Here is a 20,000-nt window from a genome sequence, read left to right as displayed (position 1 = left end):
ACTGTCCCAGAAGGGTTCCGCCCCCCCTCTCAGCTGCTGGAGCGACATCCCTCAGCGGAGCCAACTTCTAAAATTTCCAATTTTGTGCTCTGCTGCTCTATCACTTGCCAGTAGCGGCTGACGGAGGCCCCTTCTCCTGCCTCCTATCCTCCCCAATATCACCTGGGATTCACTTCTCCCCATGTCCTACCTTCCAGAATGTCATCACTTTTCTGTTCAGAGAGTTTCTGCTATCGTTTTCTTCAATTTCGTGTTGAGTTGGTAGGTGTTCAGAATGGTTTGATCCTTATCTAGGTGAATTCCTGGGACCAGTCGAAATTTAGGTCTCCTACTCCTCCCCCACCTTGCTCCTCCCCCACCTGTTGAGGAACTTTAATTCACATTTCCTAGTCTCATTTTCTTAGTCATACATTGGAAATAATAAAAACATTTAAATTAATGAATATAACATAAGGGCATAGAGTAGGCATTCAAGGATAAATGCATTATTTTTATTGTCATTTTGTTGTATTTTGTTTCCATATTACAAGAATTCTGTGTATGTGTCAAATATTTATTTTATGACTCTTATTGTTGATTCTTGCAAGTGAATTTCAATCCACTTAATTTGTAATTCTGCAAGAAAGAAAGTAAATTTTAGTTGTAAGTTGAAACCTAGGAATTTTTTTAATGACAAAAGACTGCACTTCTGTAAGCCTGATCAATACATGTTATGGGTTTTGAATGGAAAAATTGTCCTTTATATGTTCATTAAAATATATTTATTGTTTACTATATATTAGCCAGTGTATTAGGTACTGCCGTTTCAAGAATTAATCAGGTAAAGGCATGGCTCTTGCCCTTGAGGAGCTTACATTTCAGGACTATCACACAAATGGTTAATCATAGTGTGAGGCATAATAAATATTAGTCCTTGCGACTGAGATAACTAAGGGAAATATCATTGGGTTTTATCATTTTTTATGTGTATTGAGTTAATGGAAATGAAACACAGAATATCATTCCCTCTTATTCCCTATGTATTTTCCACTGTTACTGCATCATCTCTATTTTTTTCTCCCACGCCTTCCTATTAGTATTTGAGTAGGAAGCTAAGTTAAAGAAAAAAATAATAATTCAGTTGCCTCTTAACAAGAGGTTAGGTGATAGGTTTGAGGGAAGGATTCAGTGTCACAGGACTACTTTCCAAATGAAGTTAGGAGAAAGTTTATTAGGATACTGTCCATCAGGATGGGTGGATGGCTTTGTGCAATGAATTTTAGGTTCTCATTTAACATAGTTAAAGGCACAGGAAGACTGATTAGATAATTCCCTCAGAAAGAAGGACGATTAATGTTTGGGTTTTAGGGATATATTTTGTGGTATTCTACTGGTTGAGTAAATATGATTTCTTGAATTATATTAAACCTATTCCTGCACTTGGAGACAGCCATAACATGTAGAAATAAACTGAATGCCTAGAATTTTCAACCTATTTTACAAGGTCAATGTATTACCAGTTTGAAGTGCTTACAGTAAGGTTTCTGGGCATTAAATATTTCCCTTGGAATGCATGTATTAGAGTCTGAATCTTTTCATGGCATCTTTTATCTCTTTATTTCTCAGGGTATAAATGGCTGGATTTAGGAGAGGTGTGATAACAGAGTAAAACACAGCAAGAAATTTGTCCACCCAGGTGATGCTGAGTGGCCACACATAGATGAAGATGCAAGGCCCGAAGAAAAGCACCACCACTGTGATGTGGGCGGTACAGGTAGAGAGTGCCTTGGATGCACCAGTTTTAGAGCTTTGACGGATAGTAAGAAGAATATATGTATAGGATATCAACAGCAGAATAAAGCAGGTCATGGCCAGAACCCCACTGTCAGCATTCATTAATATTCCCAAATTGTAGGAATCTATGCAGGCAAGCTTGATTACCAGTGGTATGTCACAGAAGAAGCTGTCAATTTCCCTGGGGCCACAGAAGGGCAATTGCACGATCACAGCCATTTGACTCATGGCATGCACAAAGCCAATGGTCCAGGAAGTCACCACCAGCCAAGTGCATTTTTGCAGGCTCATAACAGTCAAATAGTGCAGTGGCTTGCAGATGGCTACAAAGCGGTCATAGGCCATTACCACTAATAGCACCATCTCACCCCCTCCAACAAAATGTACATAGAGGATCTGGCACATACACCCTCTAAAGGAAATAGTCTTGTTCTCCCTGAGAAAGTCTGTGATCATCTTCGGAGTAGTGACTGAAGATAGCCACATATCAACAAAGGACAGGTTGGCCAACAAGAAGTACATGGGGGAATGAAGACGGTAGTCAGTGATGATTAGGATCATAATGACAGTATTTCCAGATATAATAATCAGGTAAAGTATAAAAAATATCATTAAGAATAAGACCTGCATATTCCATGAGTGGCAAAGTCCCAGAAGCACAAATTCTGACACTATAGACAAATTTCCTTTATCCATTTTATTCAGTACGTCCTCTAAAATAATCTAGAGAAAAGGATAGATCGTCAGTTAGTGGCATGGGAAAGGGTACTTAATTTTTAGAATTCAGTTGAAATTCTATTTCATTGAAAGTTAAATTTCATTGAAAATGAGCACATATATCTGAAAGTGAAAAATATAATTGGGAAGACAAACCTTGGCAAAATATTCATGCCATTATGCCTTTAAAAAAAAACCTAAAAGCCTAAGATAGCTTTCCACAAAGCAAAGTCTGAGATGGGATTCTCATGTAAATGATTGATTGAGAGGGTACTCTCCCAAGAAGTGAATGAGGAAAGTAGCACAGCTAAAGAAAATGCTAAAAAAAAAAAAAAAAGGTTGCAGTGTCATCTGGAAATTAGCTTCAGTCCACCACTCCAGTAAAAAGAATCTGAGTGGGGGTACTACCAATAACCATTATACTAAATAAAATTTAAGTCATCTAGTTAGGAAAATTATAGTGAGCAAGTATCAAAATCCAGAGCAAATGACATGGTACAAAATTACGGTTTCACTGTATTATACATAATGATTCTTTAAAGCCTCAGTTGAACCTCTTTTATAAAACACCATAAAACTAAATCTTTTGCTTATTACTATAAAATACATGTTGGGACAATCTTTTGGAGAGAAGCTATATAGAAAGCCTTACAATAAATATTTTGGCATAATAATTCAGTTGCAAAATCAGGCACATAATTTATCAAGACCACAATTAAATGAAATTCATTTAGTAAACTAAATGTATTAGAAAAAAATGTGGAGAGTTATATGAGAAAGGGATTATATGTAAGAATTTTTGTTTTGAAATTTAGAATCTGATCTATTTAATTTTGGATAAACATGAAAAATATTTCTCTAATCAAAATTTTCAAATACGGATTGTACCATGGAAAATAAACTCTGAGGATGTGGGTGCTTTAAATATAATGCTAATTTTTCTTTAAAAAATCTCTCAATTAAAGACAATTTGTTTCTGATAACTAAAAAAAAAGGGGATTAACCAAAGAGGAAGGTAACTCAGATGCAGAGTCTGACTTGAAGTTTGAATGGTAGCAAATATATAACCAAAATATAACAAATATTCAAGCCTATCAATATAAAATATTTGTGTTCATTTACAGTTGACTTTTGAACAACACAGGTGAACTGTGTGTTCATTTATATGCTGATTTCAGTAGGTACAGTACTGTAAATGTGTTTTTTTCTTATGATTTTTTAAATAACATTTTCCTTTTTCTAGCTTACTTCATTGTAGTAATTCAATGTATATAATACATATACAAAATATTTTTCAGTCAACTGTTATCGGTAAGGATTTTGGTCAACACCAGGCTATTAGTTGTTAAATTTTGGATGACTCAAAAGTTGTACACAGATTTTTGACTGCATTTTTCAAGGGTCAGCTGTATTTTCATGGATGCTAGGAAATCCCTAGGTTTAAAAATATTGCTGTACAAGTTTAAAATATCTATGTGTCATTTCTAAGATGTGAATAAATTGTAGACCTGTGGAAGCAAAGTACATCTTTGACCGTTAGCGCTGAGTGAGCATGAAGATAAAGTTTCAGAGATTGTCAGTTATATACCTCTAAATATAATATGTAAATATTTATAATTTCTTATTTTGTACAAATATTATATAAGTATAATAATGACATTGTTTATATTTATCCTTAAGTAAATTGAGTCCTTTTCTCACTGGATGTAAAAAGATAATTGCATATCATCTCTTCTCTCTTTATTATTTCTTTCCCTTTGCTTTCTTTTACTTTTTATGTGTCTCTTCCTTTTTTACCCTTGAAATCTTAAGGGTGGTGCCAAAGAAAGCAGGTGAATGGTGAAAACCATTACCTCATCATAAGCACTAATTTTCCCTTCCCTTACACTGAGAACTCAGAAGCATAGGATAGACATGAAGAAGATATTCCTAAAGAATTAGGCAAAACACACCTTTGCTGGGGAAAAGGGGACATGTGTTAATAGTGTCATAACTTACAAATAAACATATCCACCATAGTAGAGATTTAATTTCTAAAGAAAATAACCTGATATTACACCCAATACATTTATGTCCCCTGAGAAACTTGACCAATTTGAACTTCACATTGATACTTAATTTTTGTAAAGACAAATCCCTTTCTGGGATTAGTTGTCAATAACTAATTTTGTGTGTGTTGGAATAAATGATACAGAAGATAGCTAATAGCAAAATTGGATTTCAGTTGTGTTTGACAGAGGATTTTGCTAAAAGATGAACATGTACATTGCTAGGGAACAATTTACCAGTAAGAAATCCTGCTGTTTTTTAATCAGTTTTGAAATTAATATTCCATAATATTGGTGCATTAATTATAGACATATTAATATTAATCCAGTAATTAAGACATTAAGTAGAGTGACTTTTTAACTAGTCTGATCTGGTCTGAAATCTAACTCAAATACTTGTTAACCTTGTGACCTTGAACTAAACATTTCTGTTTCCATTTCCTCATCTGTGAAAAGAGAGCACTCAATCTAATAGACATGTTATGACGAGGAGTCAGAAAATACACAAAAAGCACTTAAACTTTTCGAGTACTCAGTGCATGATTAATAAATATTAGTTTTTTCCCTTCTTTGTTTGTTAAAATGCAGCTTAAAGCAGTACAATGTCCAGAGCTTACTGGCAGCAATCTTAGTGAATAGCCAACTACTTTATGTCAGCAAAATACATGGTACAACCTTTTAAAAAAAAATAACTACCTCTTACATTTTTTCTAAACGAACAAGCACATTCTTAGCAACCCTACAGGTTATACAGATGCAAAAGAAGTTCAGACATGCTACCTGCTTTCAGTAGCTTTGCAACATTTTTACTTTTCACTTCTGCTTTTGTCCAAGAGGGGTTATTTATATTTTAAGAAACCATACATGAGGCAGTAGCACATTCTATTAAAGCACCTTTGAAATTCTTAACTGTAACTTGGAGAATTTTCACAAAGGGAGTAATGATAACTTTGGGATTAGTAAAATTGAAAAATCAGGGAAAGGAGACAAATTGAACTACTCTTTTAGGAGTATTAAAATATAGCAACACATTTTTCATACTCTTTTAGATTCAATGTTCGTCCACTAGGATTTTTTAAATAATAATCATCCTAAAACTAAGATTCTCAATATTTATGTTTTTACAGGAGAAACTTGGACTCTGAGAATTTAATGAATTGCCTGAGATATACACTAGGTAAGGTGCATAGGGAGAAAGTTCAAGTTCCTTCTACTAGCTTAAGGTACCTTCCTTTTCTCTCAGGTTGTAGTTTTATCTTACTTCTGTAGTTACTGAGTTTTATATCATTTCTCATTGGATATATAACCGTTTTTACTTCTATCTCTATGTTAAAATTTATCTTGGCGTATAATACTGTATCTGATTTGAAAAACTTTATCCTTTTAAGTGGCAAGATCCACTTGAGTCAAGATAGCTGGAAGTTGCTAATATCAGGAGCCATCAAAGAACAGAGATCTTCTAAAGCAGACCTGAGAACATCTCTGTGGCGCTGCATGATGGTGGTGTGTACACCTTTGTTAAAGAGACCATGGAAGCTCCGTAGGAATAGGATGGGAGGAGAAAAACTATATTACCATCTTGAAATGTCAGAAGTTAAACAAGCCACACTCAAGTTGGCACGGGTGGGCATGGGCGATACAGATACATACAGATACTTTTAAAAATTAAAGAAGAGAGTCACAGAGAACACGAGATACCTTACCAAACACAAATTTTCTCTAAAACCAGATTTCTTTTTCCTCTTCTCTTACCCTCCTCTGATGTATGCTTGAGCTGATATCCACAGTTGGGTGGAGACAGTGTCTTCTGGAAGCCTAACATATAGTCACCACTAGAAGGAATCCCTTGGGTGAACGTTTCCTATTCTGTATTCTGGGCAGAACAAGAATCATGAAAATAATTTCCATTGGACACCTCTCAGGGATGTCCTTGTCAAGAATAACTTTTGCGGATTCTAGAAATCAGAACAAGGAGATAAAAATCACACATAAAGCAGCTATGCATTAAACATTAGTGAAGTTTTAAATTATTTTTTATTTAGCATATAAGTACGAAGAAGATATCTTCAGCAATCTTAGTCTCTAACTAGATTATGTCATAAATTCAGTTAAGGTTTTAGTTCCAGTTACAAGAGAAGTCATATCTTGACTGATGTGATACATAACCACCATCATGGGTGGCTGTAAGATGAGTAGATCTCTGTACGTGCCTGCCAAATCTTCAAGTTAATATCGAGGCCTTAAGTGGGTTCAGCCACGTATACTGTCCAGATGGTCTCAACACCACATCACTCTCTCAAGGACAGTCTACATACTGGAAGAGTTTTTGAAGAATTGGTCTTATTTCTTCTTTAAAAATTTGGCAGAATTTACCAATGAAGTCATCAGAGCCTGGAGTTTTCCTTTGGGAAGTTTAAAAAAATGCTAACAATATCTATTTCTTATATGTCTGTTTAGATTTTCTATTATTGCGTATTCTCAGGCATTTGTCCATTTCATATGAATCATCTAATGTGTTGGTACATAGTTTTCCATAGTATTCCTTCAAAATACATGTATTTTTTATTTTTTGTAGGATCATTAAAGATGTTTCCATTGTGACCCTGATCATTTCAAACAGTAGGCCCCGGACATTGATTTTCTGCATTGCTCTCCAAATAAAGTCACCTCCCTTGGGCAGGGCTTCCGTGCCTCTCTTGTCTGCAGTGCTCACCCTGGGCAGACCTCTATACCATGGAGCCAGAGCCAGGCTGGGGAGATGGGAGCCACCAGTCACCACAGCCAGCCTTAGTACCACCTAGGATATAATCTCCTTGTCTCAGTTTTGGAGTTTGGAGGGATGATGGGAGCTGCTTTTCCTGATGGAATGCAGCACCTGTGTAGCAAAGAACTGTCACAGCAGAGAGCTGGGAGAAATAGGAGCAGACTCTGGCTTAAGTGTCAGAGACTCCCTCTGTTATTACTGAGGCACTTGAATAAATATTTCTCAATTTGTTGTATGGCCTCTGGTTATTTTCTTAGACTTCAAAAAGTTTAAAGGTTTTATTTTGCTGTTTCTCTGAAGATGATTTGCAAATCCTAGTTTATTCCTTTTTATCGTTCAACGTATGGATATGTCACAGGTTGCTTAATCCATGTAGGTTTTTGTAGGTATTGGTGATTGTGAATTGAGTTTCTATCAACATTTGCAAAGTGTTTGTGTGGAATAGAGACAATATAATATAGTTGACCCTTAAAGCAGGGGTTAGGGGTGGTAACCCCTTGCATAGTCAAACATCCACGTGTCACTTTGAATCTCCCAAAACTTAACAACAAATAGCCTGGTGTTGACTAGCAGCCTTACTAATAACATAAAATGTTGTTGTTTTTTTTTTATACTGTATTCTTACAATAAAATAAGCTAAACACAAGAAAATTCCATTAAGAAAATCGTAAGGAAGAGAAAATATATTTACAGTAGTGTACTGCATTTTTCAAAAGAAACTGGCATGTAGGTGGGCCCGGGCAGTTCAAACCCATGTTGTTCAAGGGTCAACTGTAATCAGTTCCTTTCAGAATGTGAATGTGCTGGATAGCAGTGCCTGCAGAGTCTGGGATTTCAGCTAGGATCCCAGATCTTCAGGTGTAGTGCCTTAGAGTTAGACCCATTTTCCTGTTACACAAATGGAACTTCAAAGTTGTTCTCTCCTCTTGGCTAGTGCTCTTCGATTCATTATAGTATGATCAAAGCTTGTCTAAAAAAATTAGAAAATATGTAAAACCTTTGTGCTTCCTAGGCCATTTTCGCTGCCTTTCTCTATCTTTTCCCTGTCTATTCCTAATCTCCACATGGATCAGGCCACCGTTTCTGCAAGGGTTTGACCTCAGTTGGTTGTCATAGAAGAGTTAATAAATTCATTCATGATATGATATGCATTACTAAAAATAAGCAAATGTGTTACCATTTTTATTTTTGTATATTTAAATAATGAATGTATTAAAAGCAAATGGTTTTATCACTAAAAGAATGAAAAAATGTAGTGGAATTTCAGGTCATGTGACAAGCTATACTGAGTGAAGATTTTGGGCAAGGGACTCTTCCAGGCCCCACTGAACACATCAGCAAATATGTCCACATTTGTGTGTGATCTATGTGTAAAGCCATCCTTGTGCTTCCTACTCTGGCAGTGGTAAGAGTATTTGGCATGGATGTGTCAAATAGATATTTTACTTTCGTGGGACATGAGGGAGTTCTCTCAATGCCTTGGGTTCTTTCATAATCTCTAATAGTTATTGTGGCTGACCCAGGAAATCTCTCATAGCTCCCTAGCTATTTTTAAATGTATTTATCTTTTGACTGGGAGGGTGGTAGTGGAGGCATTGAGGTGTGTGCATCTATAGTAGAATAAATGTGTGTACCTGTCTGTAGTGCTGCTTCTGTTTTGGTTGTTTCAGGTTCACCAACAATTAATTTGCCTATAGAATGGGAATATGTCTTTATTTTTTCTGTGTGTGTGTGTGTGTGTGTGTGTATGTGTATGTGTATGTTTTATTTATTTTTTTAAGAAGATAAAGCCTACTTTTATTGATGCACCAACAGACAGACCTGTGATTTGGAAGGGACAGCAACATTAATACATTAATACTCGTCATGAATACAACTGAAATACAAAGGGTCTGATATGGCTTTACAATGACATGATGCCTTTAATAAGTTAGGGAAACGGACTACTCGCTAACTGCTTTCTCATTTCATGTTCTTCACGAACTCTTCTCATTTTTTGATGGATGCCTTCAGTTCAGGGATGACTTCAGCTATCATCTTCTCTGGGAGAGGGGAAGTGGTGCTGATGCCTAGATTCTTCTCGGTGCCCATTTTCCCCAGCAGTAGTGGTGTGGAGAAATAGGGACAGTCCATTTCTTGGGACTTAATAAACATTTGACAACTCCTTCCTTTCCATTCATCACATCCACAAGGGAGAAGACAAACTGGGCTCCAGCATACGCCACAGATAGGGTGGTAGAGCCTGTTGCAGCTGTGGCCTTCACCACCTCCATGCTGGCCTCCTGGATCCTCCCAATGACAGCTGTCAGCTGGTGCTGGGGAAGGTCCACCTTTAGAGTGGTTGAGGGATGATGGTTTCTCAGCATGGCTGCCAGTGACAGGAACATTGACTTGAACTGGGTCCAAACCCTTCAGTTCTGTAGTAATTGTTGGCTCTGACAATGCCCAGGGTTGTCACCCCAAAGATTTGACTGGGGTTGTATGTTCCATGTTTTTTGAAAACTTCTGTTGTGATTGGGATGGTGGAGTTAATAAAATTTGAAGTGGTGCAGATCGTGGCCTCAGGGGCAATGCTGGGCACAGGCAGTAGCCAGGGTAGCCACAACTGTGGCATTGGTCTTGAACAGATATCATCCTGTGTCACGCCTGGTTTTCTCAGGACTTCTACTGGAATAAGCACCACCTCACAGTCTTTCAGGCAGTCTGGCAGCTGCTTATGTTCAAGGTAGCCTTTCACAGTTGCTTTGGTCTTGATGTGGCTTTGATCTGTGGCCATTGGGAGCATGAGCAATATGGTAGAGGATCAGGAGGCTCACCAAGGGGATGTCCTTGAGGAGAAGTGAAAGGGGCTGTCCTATTCCTCTGAAAGCCCCTAGCACAGCCCCTTTACCATTGTTCTTGGCCCAGGCGCTAAAGCTGCTGTGGGAGCAGCACAGGCAGGCCAGGCAAGGGCACAGACCTGCAGGTAAAGGAGCTGGTGGTAGGCAGGTGACACCAATGACTTCTACACTGGACAGGGCGTCATGACTCCACTCCGCAATGGAACATAAGGAAGTAATTTCTGAGGAATTTGGAATTTATTAGAAATACGTTTTGAGATAGTTTGATCATAGTATAATAGACTTACCTATTATAAAAGTTCTCTTGTTCTCAATTTGACATCATTAAAGTTAAATAAAACATTTGGTTATTGTTGTGTTATTCACATTATTTGTTTTCATTGAGTGAATACACAGTGTTATTTTCCTATTTCCTTTTGTCTCTGTAACCACATTTGCTGCCACTACCTTAAATTTCTTCCCTGCGACTTCAAGGTTTTTCATAATCATTAAATTCTGGTTTTATGATTGTGGTTATATGATATGTAAAAGTGGAGAAAATAATCTAAAAAATACCTATTGATCTTCTTTTGTTGTCAAGACTCCACTTGTGTCTACAATTAGACTTGTTAAAAAGATAAAACTTCTTGGGGCATGTGGGTGGCTCAGTCAGTTAAGCAGCCTTGGTTTGAGCTCTGATCATGATCTCAGGGTCATGAGATCAAGCCCTTCCTTGGGCTTTGCACTTAGCAGGGAGTCTGCTTCAGGATTCTCTCTCCCCCTCTGCCCTTCCACTGTCCCCTAAACACAACTTCTTAAAGCTGCTGTTTTTTTATTTTATGTGTCAATGCATGTCTTACAGAGAGGACTAATGACAAGTTGTGAATGAATCTATTCAAATTCACAGCTAGAGAAACTCCACTGAACTGTGTTTTATCAATGGGAATTAGTGATATGATGATATCCAAATGTCATTACATTAGTTTCCTGGAGAATGATAACATGCAAAATGTAATTTGTTATTAAATATCATATTGTAAATTCAGCTTACTCTTAAGCAAACCATGAGTGTGTATTCCTGACTTTAGTAACTTTTTTTCTTTTCTTTTTGGAGTCAGAGACATAGATTCTGAAACTGAGAAATTTTGGAATGAGAAGATGGAAATAAATTTTAATGATATTAGGAGCCTTAAAAGTATCTATAAAAACTCATTTTGGAGGCACAAGAAAAATGAGTGTATTTTGGCAGTATATCTGTAGATACTGAAACTGTAGATACTGTTTTCTTAAGCACCACATGTAGGTGCTGACTCAGACATTAACATTATTGAGGAGACAGAGAACCAACCTTGGGCCCACAATAAGTGCCAAATCATTCTGACTGTGCAGAAAAATGTGATAGATTTTCTGGAGATTTGCTTTATTTTCCCTTTCAACCAATGCCATTCTAATACCTAAATAAAGCATATATTTGATATATCTTAAATACAAGTGAGTTTTTAATGGACAATTTTTTATAATTAGTTGGAATCATTTAAAATACCTAAAGCCATGCATTTATTTTTTTGTTGGTACTAGATTCAAAATATCCTTGAAGGTCTGAACTTTTATAAGTCTTGTATACTCTGTATCAGATCAGTAACAGTTTTTAAAAGATCTAAAGTTTTCTTTAAAAACTTTTAAAAACCTGTTTCTAAATTACATTTTAATCTAAGTATTCTCTCTTGAACTCACAAAATCATGCCAGAATTTCTTCATGACTATCTTCATTTCTTTGTTTCACAGAGTGTAGATAATTAGGTTCAAGATGCGGTGACACTGGTGTAAAATACAGCAAGGGACTTATCCACAGAGGGGTTGCTGAAGGGCCAGATACAAGTGAAGATGCATGGGCCAAGAAAGAGAATCACCACTACAATGCAATCAAAGTGGAATGAGTAGAAGAGTGACTCTTACTGGTCGTGAGGACCAGACTGTAGGAGATAAGCAAAATCATGAACCAGCTCAGAGAGATCATCCCACTGCTGGCAACAGTGACAATCTGTACGATATATGTATCTATGCAGGCAAACTTAGTAACCAGAGGGAGATCACAGGAAATGCAGTCCACCACTTTGGGACCACAGAAAGGCAAATTCACAATAAAAGCCCTAAGTGAAGACCTAAGAATCATGAGGTCACTACCAGGAAAACACACACCTTCCTGTTCGTGATGGTTGTGCAATGTAGGGGCTTACAAATAGCGGCATATCTGTCATATGCCATGGAGACCAAAAGTTCCATTTCAAATCCACCCAGTAAGTGAAGGAGAAAGATCCAGCAAAGGAAATGGTCTTACAATTTTTTTTTAAACCAAGTTCACAATCATCTTAGCAGCACCAAAGGAAGCGAGGGTCATATCTATAAAGGAGAGGTTCCCAGTAAGAAAGTACGGGGTGTTCAAGTTTAGGATGTAAAACACTGTGACCACAATGAAAAGGTTACCTGACTGTGACCGCGTAGACAACTAGGAAGAGTGCAGAGAGAAGAAACTATATATCCTGGCAGATGGTCAGCCCTGCAAAATGAATTCTAACACTTCAGACTGATTTGATTATTCCGTGGACTCCATTGTGTGGCTTGTTCTGGGATGACCTGTAGAGAGAAAGAAGAGGGCACTAAGGCCATGGAGGTTGCCAAGGATTTTCATTCATTTGGGTCTTTTAACAATCTCATTTGACTTTGAAATTTGGTGTTAATGTCTATTACTGTAAGAAGGAAGATACATGTCTAAACTGTCTGTCTCTAAGCCTAGCTTATAAGCCACAACCTATTCATATCTCTTGGTTCCCCTAAGCAGTCCATGAGCTCTGAGGCACATGCTTCATCTTCACAGGTTGAAATACGACCATCTTTCAGAGTTTTGTGGTTTTGTAGGAGATAAGATCCCTTAGTCTGAATTCCTTGGAGGACACAGGGGCCCAGCACAACCCCTTTAAAATTTAAATTTTGAGTCAATCTGGGAGTTACGGTTTGCCCTCACCATTTTTTTTTATTTTAATCCTATTATTTATCATTGCCTCCATTACGCCCACCCTCACCAAGGCCATCTGCCCTCACCATTTTAAGAAATTACATTTTCATTCTAAATCAGCCCCAGAGTTTTGAAGGGCCTGTGATCCAGCAGGTACAAACCTGCTCTGCATAAGTAAGTCAGGTTTAGAGTGACCCAGACTGCTCTCTTTCCCACCAACCCATGAATGGGCTTTTGATATCTTCATACTCTTAGAAAGCCTTTCTTGGCAAAGACTGTTTTTCCTAACATGACTGTCATTACCCATGATCTGCTGTGGCTGAAACCCACATTCCTAGAGAGGATTACAAAGTCTGTAAATTGCAAAGGCAGCTGTGGTTAAGCAACAAGGTTGAATGTTCTGAGTCTCTGAGTAGCCCCCTCACATTCTAAGAAGGGCCCCATATTATAGTGAAGCAGAAAGATGCTTTAAATTCAAGTGAGATTACTTGTGACCTCTAAGTGTCTCACTTCCCACATTTAGCTTCTGTGCCAGATCTTATCTATCTTTACAAAATGGTATGCTTTTAATGAACCAGGTTTTATAATTCATACATTAACCATATAATTTTCACTAGACCTCCCTTCACATCTGTACAAAGCAACACTGATCTGGTGATGGGTGGAGCAGAGTCCGCATGTTGGAGCCCTTAGGCTGGGAATGTCACACTAATTACTTGAAACTAAGTTGGTAAACCCGATGTTTCAATCTGGATGCTGCCGCTGCTACTGCAGCTGTATGTGGGTGTGCATGTGTGTATGGGTGCTTGTGTGTGATATTGCTAAAACCACAACACAAGTAAGAAGTAGGACAGTTAATCACACCAGAGATAAAGATCAATTTGAAAGTTGTGATTTCTGTGTTTTTATGAATTATCATGTGAAAAGAATCAGTATGGTGTTTGGCAAGAACACTGAAATAAAGTTGGAAGACTAGGATTGAGAACCAGTTTTACCTCCAAAGCTGGCATATGTTTCTCTTTGAGTATGTTTTCTGATCCATAAAACCAAGTGGTTGAGCTCAATCTCTGAGTTCCTTTTCAGGCTCAAAACTTAGTGGACTTAGTACATTTCTTTTTAGGGGGGATTGGGGGAGGGAAAGGTGGGAGGACGGGTAAAGGGAGAGGGAGAGAGAGAATCTTAATGTGAAGCTCGACACAGGGCTCAGTCTCACAACCCTGAGATGATGACCTAAGCCGAAATCAAAAGTTGGATGCTTAATCGACTGAGCCACCCAGGTGCCCCATTAATACATTTCTTATTATCCTTTGAGGATCTATTACTGTATCCCCATTTTAGAGTTTTATTACTTATTAATTTGATTTTATGTTTTGATCAGTTCAGATATAAATATTAGATACAAATTGTTATTTAAATTTTCTCTGTGGTAGTGAGCATTTTTTTCATGTATCTGTTAGCCATTTTTATGTATTCTTTGGAGAAGTGTCTGTTCATGTCTTCTGCCCATTTTTTTGACTGGGTTATTTGTTTTTTGAGTATTGAATTTTAGAAGTTCTTTATAGATCTTGGATACCAGCCCTTTATCTGTAATGTCATTTGCAAATATATTCTCCCATTCCATGGGTTGCCTCTTAGTTTTGTTGACTGTTTCCTTTGCTGTGCAGAAGCTTTTTGTCTTGATACAGTCCCAAAAGCTCATTGTTGCTTTTGTTTTCCTTGCCTTTGGAGACATGTCTTGAAAGAAGTTACTGTGGCTGATGTCAAAGAAGTCACTGCCTATGTTCTCCTTTAGGATTTTGATGGATTCCTGTCTCACATTGAGATCTTTCATCCATTTTGTATTTATCTTTGTGTATGGTGTAAGGGAATGGTCCAGTTTCATTCTTCTATATGTAGCTGTCCAATTTTTCAGCACCACTTATTGAAGAGATCTTTTTCATTGGATATTTTTTCTTGATTTGTCAAAAATTAGTTGACCATAGAATTGAGGATCCATATCTGGGCTCTCTAGTCTGTTCCATTGGTCTATGTGTCTGTTTTTGTGCCAGTACCATGCTGTCTTGGTGATCGCATCTTTGTAATATAGCTTGAAGTCAGGCAATGTGATGCCCCCAGCTTTGGTTTTCTTTTTCAATATTTCCTTGGCGATTCCAGGTCTTTTCTGGTTCCATACAAATTTTAGGATTGTTTGTTCCAGCACTTTGAAAAATGCTGTTTGTATTTTGATAGGGATGGCATTGAAAGTGTAAATTGCTCTGGGCAGGATAGACATTTTAACAATGTTTATTCTTCCAATCCATGAGCATGGAATGTTTTTCCATCTTTTTGTGTCTTCCTCAATTTCTTTCATAAGTGTTTGGTAATTTCTTGAGTATAGATCCTTTACAAACTCATTGGTTAGGTTTATTCCTATGTATCTTTTTTTTTTTTTTTGGTATTGTGAATGGAATCGATTCCTTAATTTCTCTTTCTACAGTTACATTGTTAGTGTATAGGAAAGCAGTTGGTTCCTGTGCATTGATTTTGTATCCTGCCACATTGCTGAATTGCTGTATGAGTTCTAGTAATTTGGGGGTGGAGTCTTTTGGGTTTTCCACATAAGGTATCATGCCATCTGTGAAGAGAGAAAGTTTGACTTCTTCTTTGCCAATTTGGATGCCTTTTATTTCTTTTTGTTGTCTGATTGCTGAGGCTAAGACTTCTAGTATTATGTTGAACAAAAGTGGTGAGAGTGGGCATCCCTGTCATGTTCCTGACCTTAAGGGAAAAGTTCTCAGTTTTTCCCCATTGAGAATGATATATGCTGTGGGCTTTTCATAGATGGTTTTTATGATATTGAGGAATGTTCCCTCTATCCCTATACTCTGAAGAGTTTTAATCAGGAAAGGATGTTGTATTTTGTCAAATGCTTTTTCTGCATCAATTGAGAGGATCCTATGGTTCTTGTCTTTTCTTTTGTTAATGTGCTCTATCAGGTTGATTGATTTGCCAATGTTGAACCACCCTTACATCCCAGGAATAAATCCCACTTGGTCGTGGTGGATGATCCTTTTAATGTACTGTTGGATCCTCTTAGCTAGTATCTTGTTGAGTATTTTGGCATCCATGTTCATCAGGGATATTGGTATGTAATTCTCCTTTTTGATGGGGTCTTTGCCTGGTTTTGGGATCAGGGTAATGCTGGCCTCATAGAAGGAGTTTGGAAGTTTTCCTTCTGTTTCTATTTTTTGAAACGGCTTCAGGAGAATATTATTTCTTCTTTAAATGTTTGGTACAATTCCCCTGGGAAGCCATCTGGCCCTGTACTTTTGTTTTTTTTTTGGGAGGTTTTTGATTACTGCTTCAACTTCATTACTGGTTCTTGGTCTATTCAGATTGTCTCTTTCTTCCTGTTTCAGTCTTGGTAGTTTGGAAGTTTCCAGGAAGGCATCCATTTCTTCCAGGTTGCTTAATTTGTTGGCATACAGTTGATGGTAATAATTTCTAATAACTGTTTCTATTTCCTTGGTGTTAGTTGTGATCTCTCCCTTTCATTCGTGATTTTATTAATTTGGGTCCTTTCTCTTTTCTTTTGGATAAGTTTGGCTAGTGGTTTATCGATCTTATTAATTCTTTCAAAGAACCAGCTCCTAGTTTTGTTGATCTGTTCTACTGTGTTTCTGGTTTCTGTTTCATTTATCTGTGCTCTAATCTTTATTATTTCTCTTCTCCTGCTTGGTTTAGGTTTTATTTGCTGTTCTTTCTCCAGCTCCTTTAGGTATACGGTTAGCTTGTGCATTTGGGATTTTTCTGATTTTCTGAGGGAGGCTTGGATGGCCATGTATTTTCCTCTTAGGACCGCCTTTGCAGTATACCATAGGTTTTGGACTGAAGTGTTTTCATTCTCATTAGTTTCCATGAATTGTTTAAGTTCATCTTTAATTTCCTGGTTGATCCAATCATTCTTTAGCAGGATGCTCTTTAACTTCCAAGTGTTCGAATTCCTTCCAAATTTTTTCTGGTGATTGAGTTCCAGTTTCACTTGTGGTCTGATAACATACAGGGAATAATCTTAATCTTTTGGTATTGGCTGAGACCTGATTTGAGACATTTCTCCAAAGAAGACATATAAATGGCTAACAGACATGAAAAAATGCTCAACATCATTAGCCATCAGGGAAATACAAATGAGATATCACACTTACACCAGTTAGAATGGCAAAAATTAACAAAACAGGAACAACAAATGTTGGTGAGGATGTGGAGAAAGGGGAACACTCTTACACTGTTGGTGGGAATGCAAGTTGGTACAGCCACTCTGGAAAACGGTATGGAGGTTCTTCAAGATGTTAAAAATAGAGCTACCCTATGACCCAGTAATTGCACTACTAAGTATTTACCCCCAAAATACAGATGTAGTGAAAAGAAGGTCATAGCTGCAATGTCCACAATGGCCAAACTGTGGAAGAAGCTGAGATGCCCTTCAACAGATGAATGGATAAAGAAGATGTGGTATACATATACAGTGGAATATTATTCAGCCTTCAGAAAGGATGAATACCCACCATTTGCATCAATATGGATGGAACTGGAGGGAATTATGCTAAGTGAAATAAGTCAGTCAGAGAAAGACAATTATCATATGGTTTCAGTCATATGTGGAAGATAAGCAATAACGCGGAGGACAATAAGGGAAGGGAGGGAAATCTGAAGGGGGAGAAATCAAAGAGGGAGATGAACCATGAGAGACTATAGACCCTGGGAAATGAACTGAGGGTCTTAGAGGGGAGAGGGTGAGGGGGGGAACAGGGTGACGGGTATTAAGGAGGGCACGTGTTGTGATGTGCACTGGGTGTTATATGTAAGTAATGAATCATTGGACACTGCATCAAAAACTAATGTACTATACAGTAGCTAATTGAACATAATAAATATAAATAAAAGTTTCTCTGTGATAGACCTTTTACCTCCTTTCTTAGATAGTATTTTCCTTGACTGTGACATTTTCTTTATTACCTACTGTACTGTTTTACTCCTAAATGCTTATGCCACCTAGTTATCTCTCTGTTTATCCTCCTCTAAAAGTACCTCATTGTCCAAAACATTTCTCCATTGTTTATGTTTCAAAACTTTATGATGTGTAGAACCTTTGAGACAGATCTTCCACTTCTTAGAGTTTATTGTAAGGGGATGATTATGTGTATGCTCTAAAATCTTCATAGTAATATTATTGTATATGCAAAATAATTGAAGCAAACTAAATGTCTTACAATTGGGGCTTACTTTCTTAAATGAGTTACAGGAATTTAGGATGTAATATTTCACTAATAATAAAATGATGCTTGAGAAAACCAAGAACATGGGAAATATTCACATTATTTAAATGGAAAAAGCAGATTATAGTGCACTTTGTATAGTATTATAATCTTATTCTGTAGATATCAATGTATATAGTATCTATGTGTATAGATACTATATACATATAGTATACAGATTCTATATACATATAGATATCTATATATAGAAATATATACATATAGAATTTATATATTTTATAAAATATCAGGCAATGTAACAACAATTAACAGAGATATTTTGGTTGACATGTTCTTTGTATGTGTCCCATATAACCTTTCTACACTCCCTTCCCCTGACTGGTAGTCCTAGAGGATCCACTTCAACTGTGGCTGTGCACAGTGACTTCCCTTCTGAAGAGGCTTGGTCCAGCCAACTAGCATGTGCACTTCAACGCAAAAGTATCTGTGGCAATTCAAAATCATTAAAAAATGCCTTTTATAATCCACTTCTTTAAAACATACAAATTATTGCTCTCTGGTATTAATGTGACTATGAAATCCTAACTAGTATTTTAATTTAGATTCTACCTAAAACAACTCAGCATACCTTTTTATGCCTTGCTCTATTATATTCCTACACACCAGGATTTCTCAGCACCATTAACATTTGGGGTTGAATAATTCTTGGTTGCAGGGGCTGTCCTTTGCACAGTAGGATACTTAAAACCATCCCTAGTCTCTACTTGCTAGTTACCTGCAGCTCCTCTTCATCGTGGCTACCAAAAATGTCTCCAGAGATTGCCATATGTCCCATGGGGGACAGAATTGTCTCTGCTTGGGAACCACTGTTTTATCTTTTCCACTTTCAGTCATAATTCTATTACCTTAGATCTTGATCACATTTCTCTAGTTAGATCCCTAAATATAAGTCTCTAAACTCATTTATACAGGTATACCTTGTTTATTGCACTTTGGAGATACTGTGTATTTTACAAATTGAAGGTTTGTGGCAACACTGCATTGAGGAAATATACTGCCACCATTTTCCCAACAACATTTGGTTACTTTGTGTCTCTGTTGTATTTTGGCAATTTTTTAAAGACTGTGACTTCTGTCTTTTTTCAAGTTTTTATTTATTTATTTGACAGAGCACAAGTAGGCAGAGTGGCAGGCAGAGGAGAGGGAGAAGCCGACTCCCCACTGAGCAAAGAGACAAATGCCGGGCTTGATCTCAGGACTCTGGGATCATGACCTGAGCTGAAAGCAGACGCGTAACCAACTGAGACATTCAGGTGCCTCATATTTTGGTAATTTTTGCAGTAAAATTTTTCATTATATTTATTATGGTGACCTGAGATCATTGATCTTTGTTACTTCTAATTTTAATTGTTTTGGGGTTCTATAAACCATACCCATAAGATGGCAGACTTAATTGATAAATCTTTGTGTTCTGACTGCCACCAACTGACTGTTTCCCCATCTCTGTCCTTCTTCATAGGGTTCTCTGTTCCCTGAGACAAAACAACATTGATATTAGGCCAGTTAATAACCCTAGAATGGCCTGTAAGTATTCAAGTGAAAAAAGAGTAA

At 37.2% G+C, this 20,000-nt stretch overlaps 1 protein-coding gene and 2 pseudogenes across 1 annotated transcript; all 3 read right to left on the bottom strand.

The window, feature by feature from the left end:
* Positions 1-1,557: 1,557 nt before the first annotated feature.
* On the bottom strand, positions 1,558-2,472 carry LOC113909869 (olfactory receptor 4K14-like). The gene has a single exon (XM_027571495.2). The coding sequence runs from the start codon at positions 2,467-2,469 to the stop codon at positions 1,558-1,560; it is 912 nt and encodes a 303-aa protein (XP_027427296.2). The 5' UTR covers positions 2,470-2,472.
* A 6,792-nt stretch (positions 2,473-9,264) lies between these two features.
* Positions 9,265-11,497, bottom strand: LOC113909225 (annotated as a pseudogene).
* A 426-nt stretch (positions 11,498-11,923) lies between these two features.
* LOC113909226 lies at positions 11,924-19,215 on the bottom strand (annotated as a pseudogene).
* Positions 19,216-20,000: the final 785 nt, after the last annotated feature.

This window comes from Zalophus californianus, chromosome 6 (assembly GCF_009762305.2).
Source record: "Zalophus californianus isolate mZalCal1 chromosome 6, mZalCal1.pri.v2, whole genome shotgun sequence".
In the NCBI taxonomy this organism is placed as follows: domain Eukaryota; kingdom Metazoa; phylum Chordata; class Mammalia; order Carnivora; family Otariidae; genus Zalophus; species Zalophus californianus.
The sequence above is the reverse complement of the archived record's forward strand: the minus strand, read 5'-3'. Positions and strand labels throughout refer to the sequence as shown.

What these genes read in the sequence shown, in the direction of transcription:
- LOC113909869 (XM_027571495.2), bottom strand. Translation starts at nt 2,469, where the DNA reads ATGGATAAAGGAAATTTGTCTATAGTGTCAGAATTTGTGCTTCTGGGA.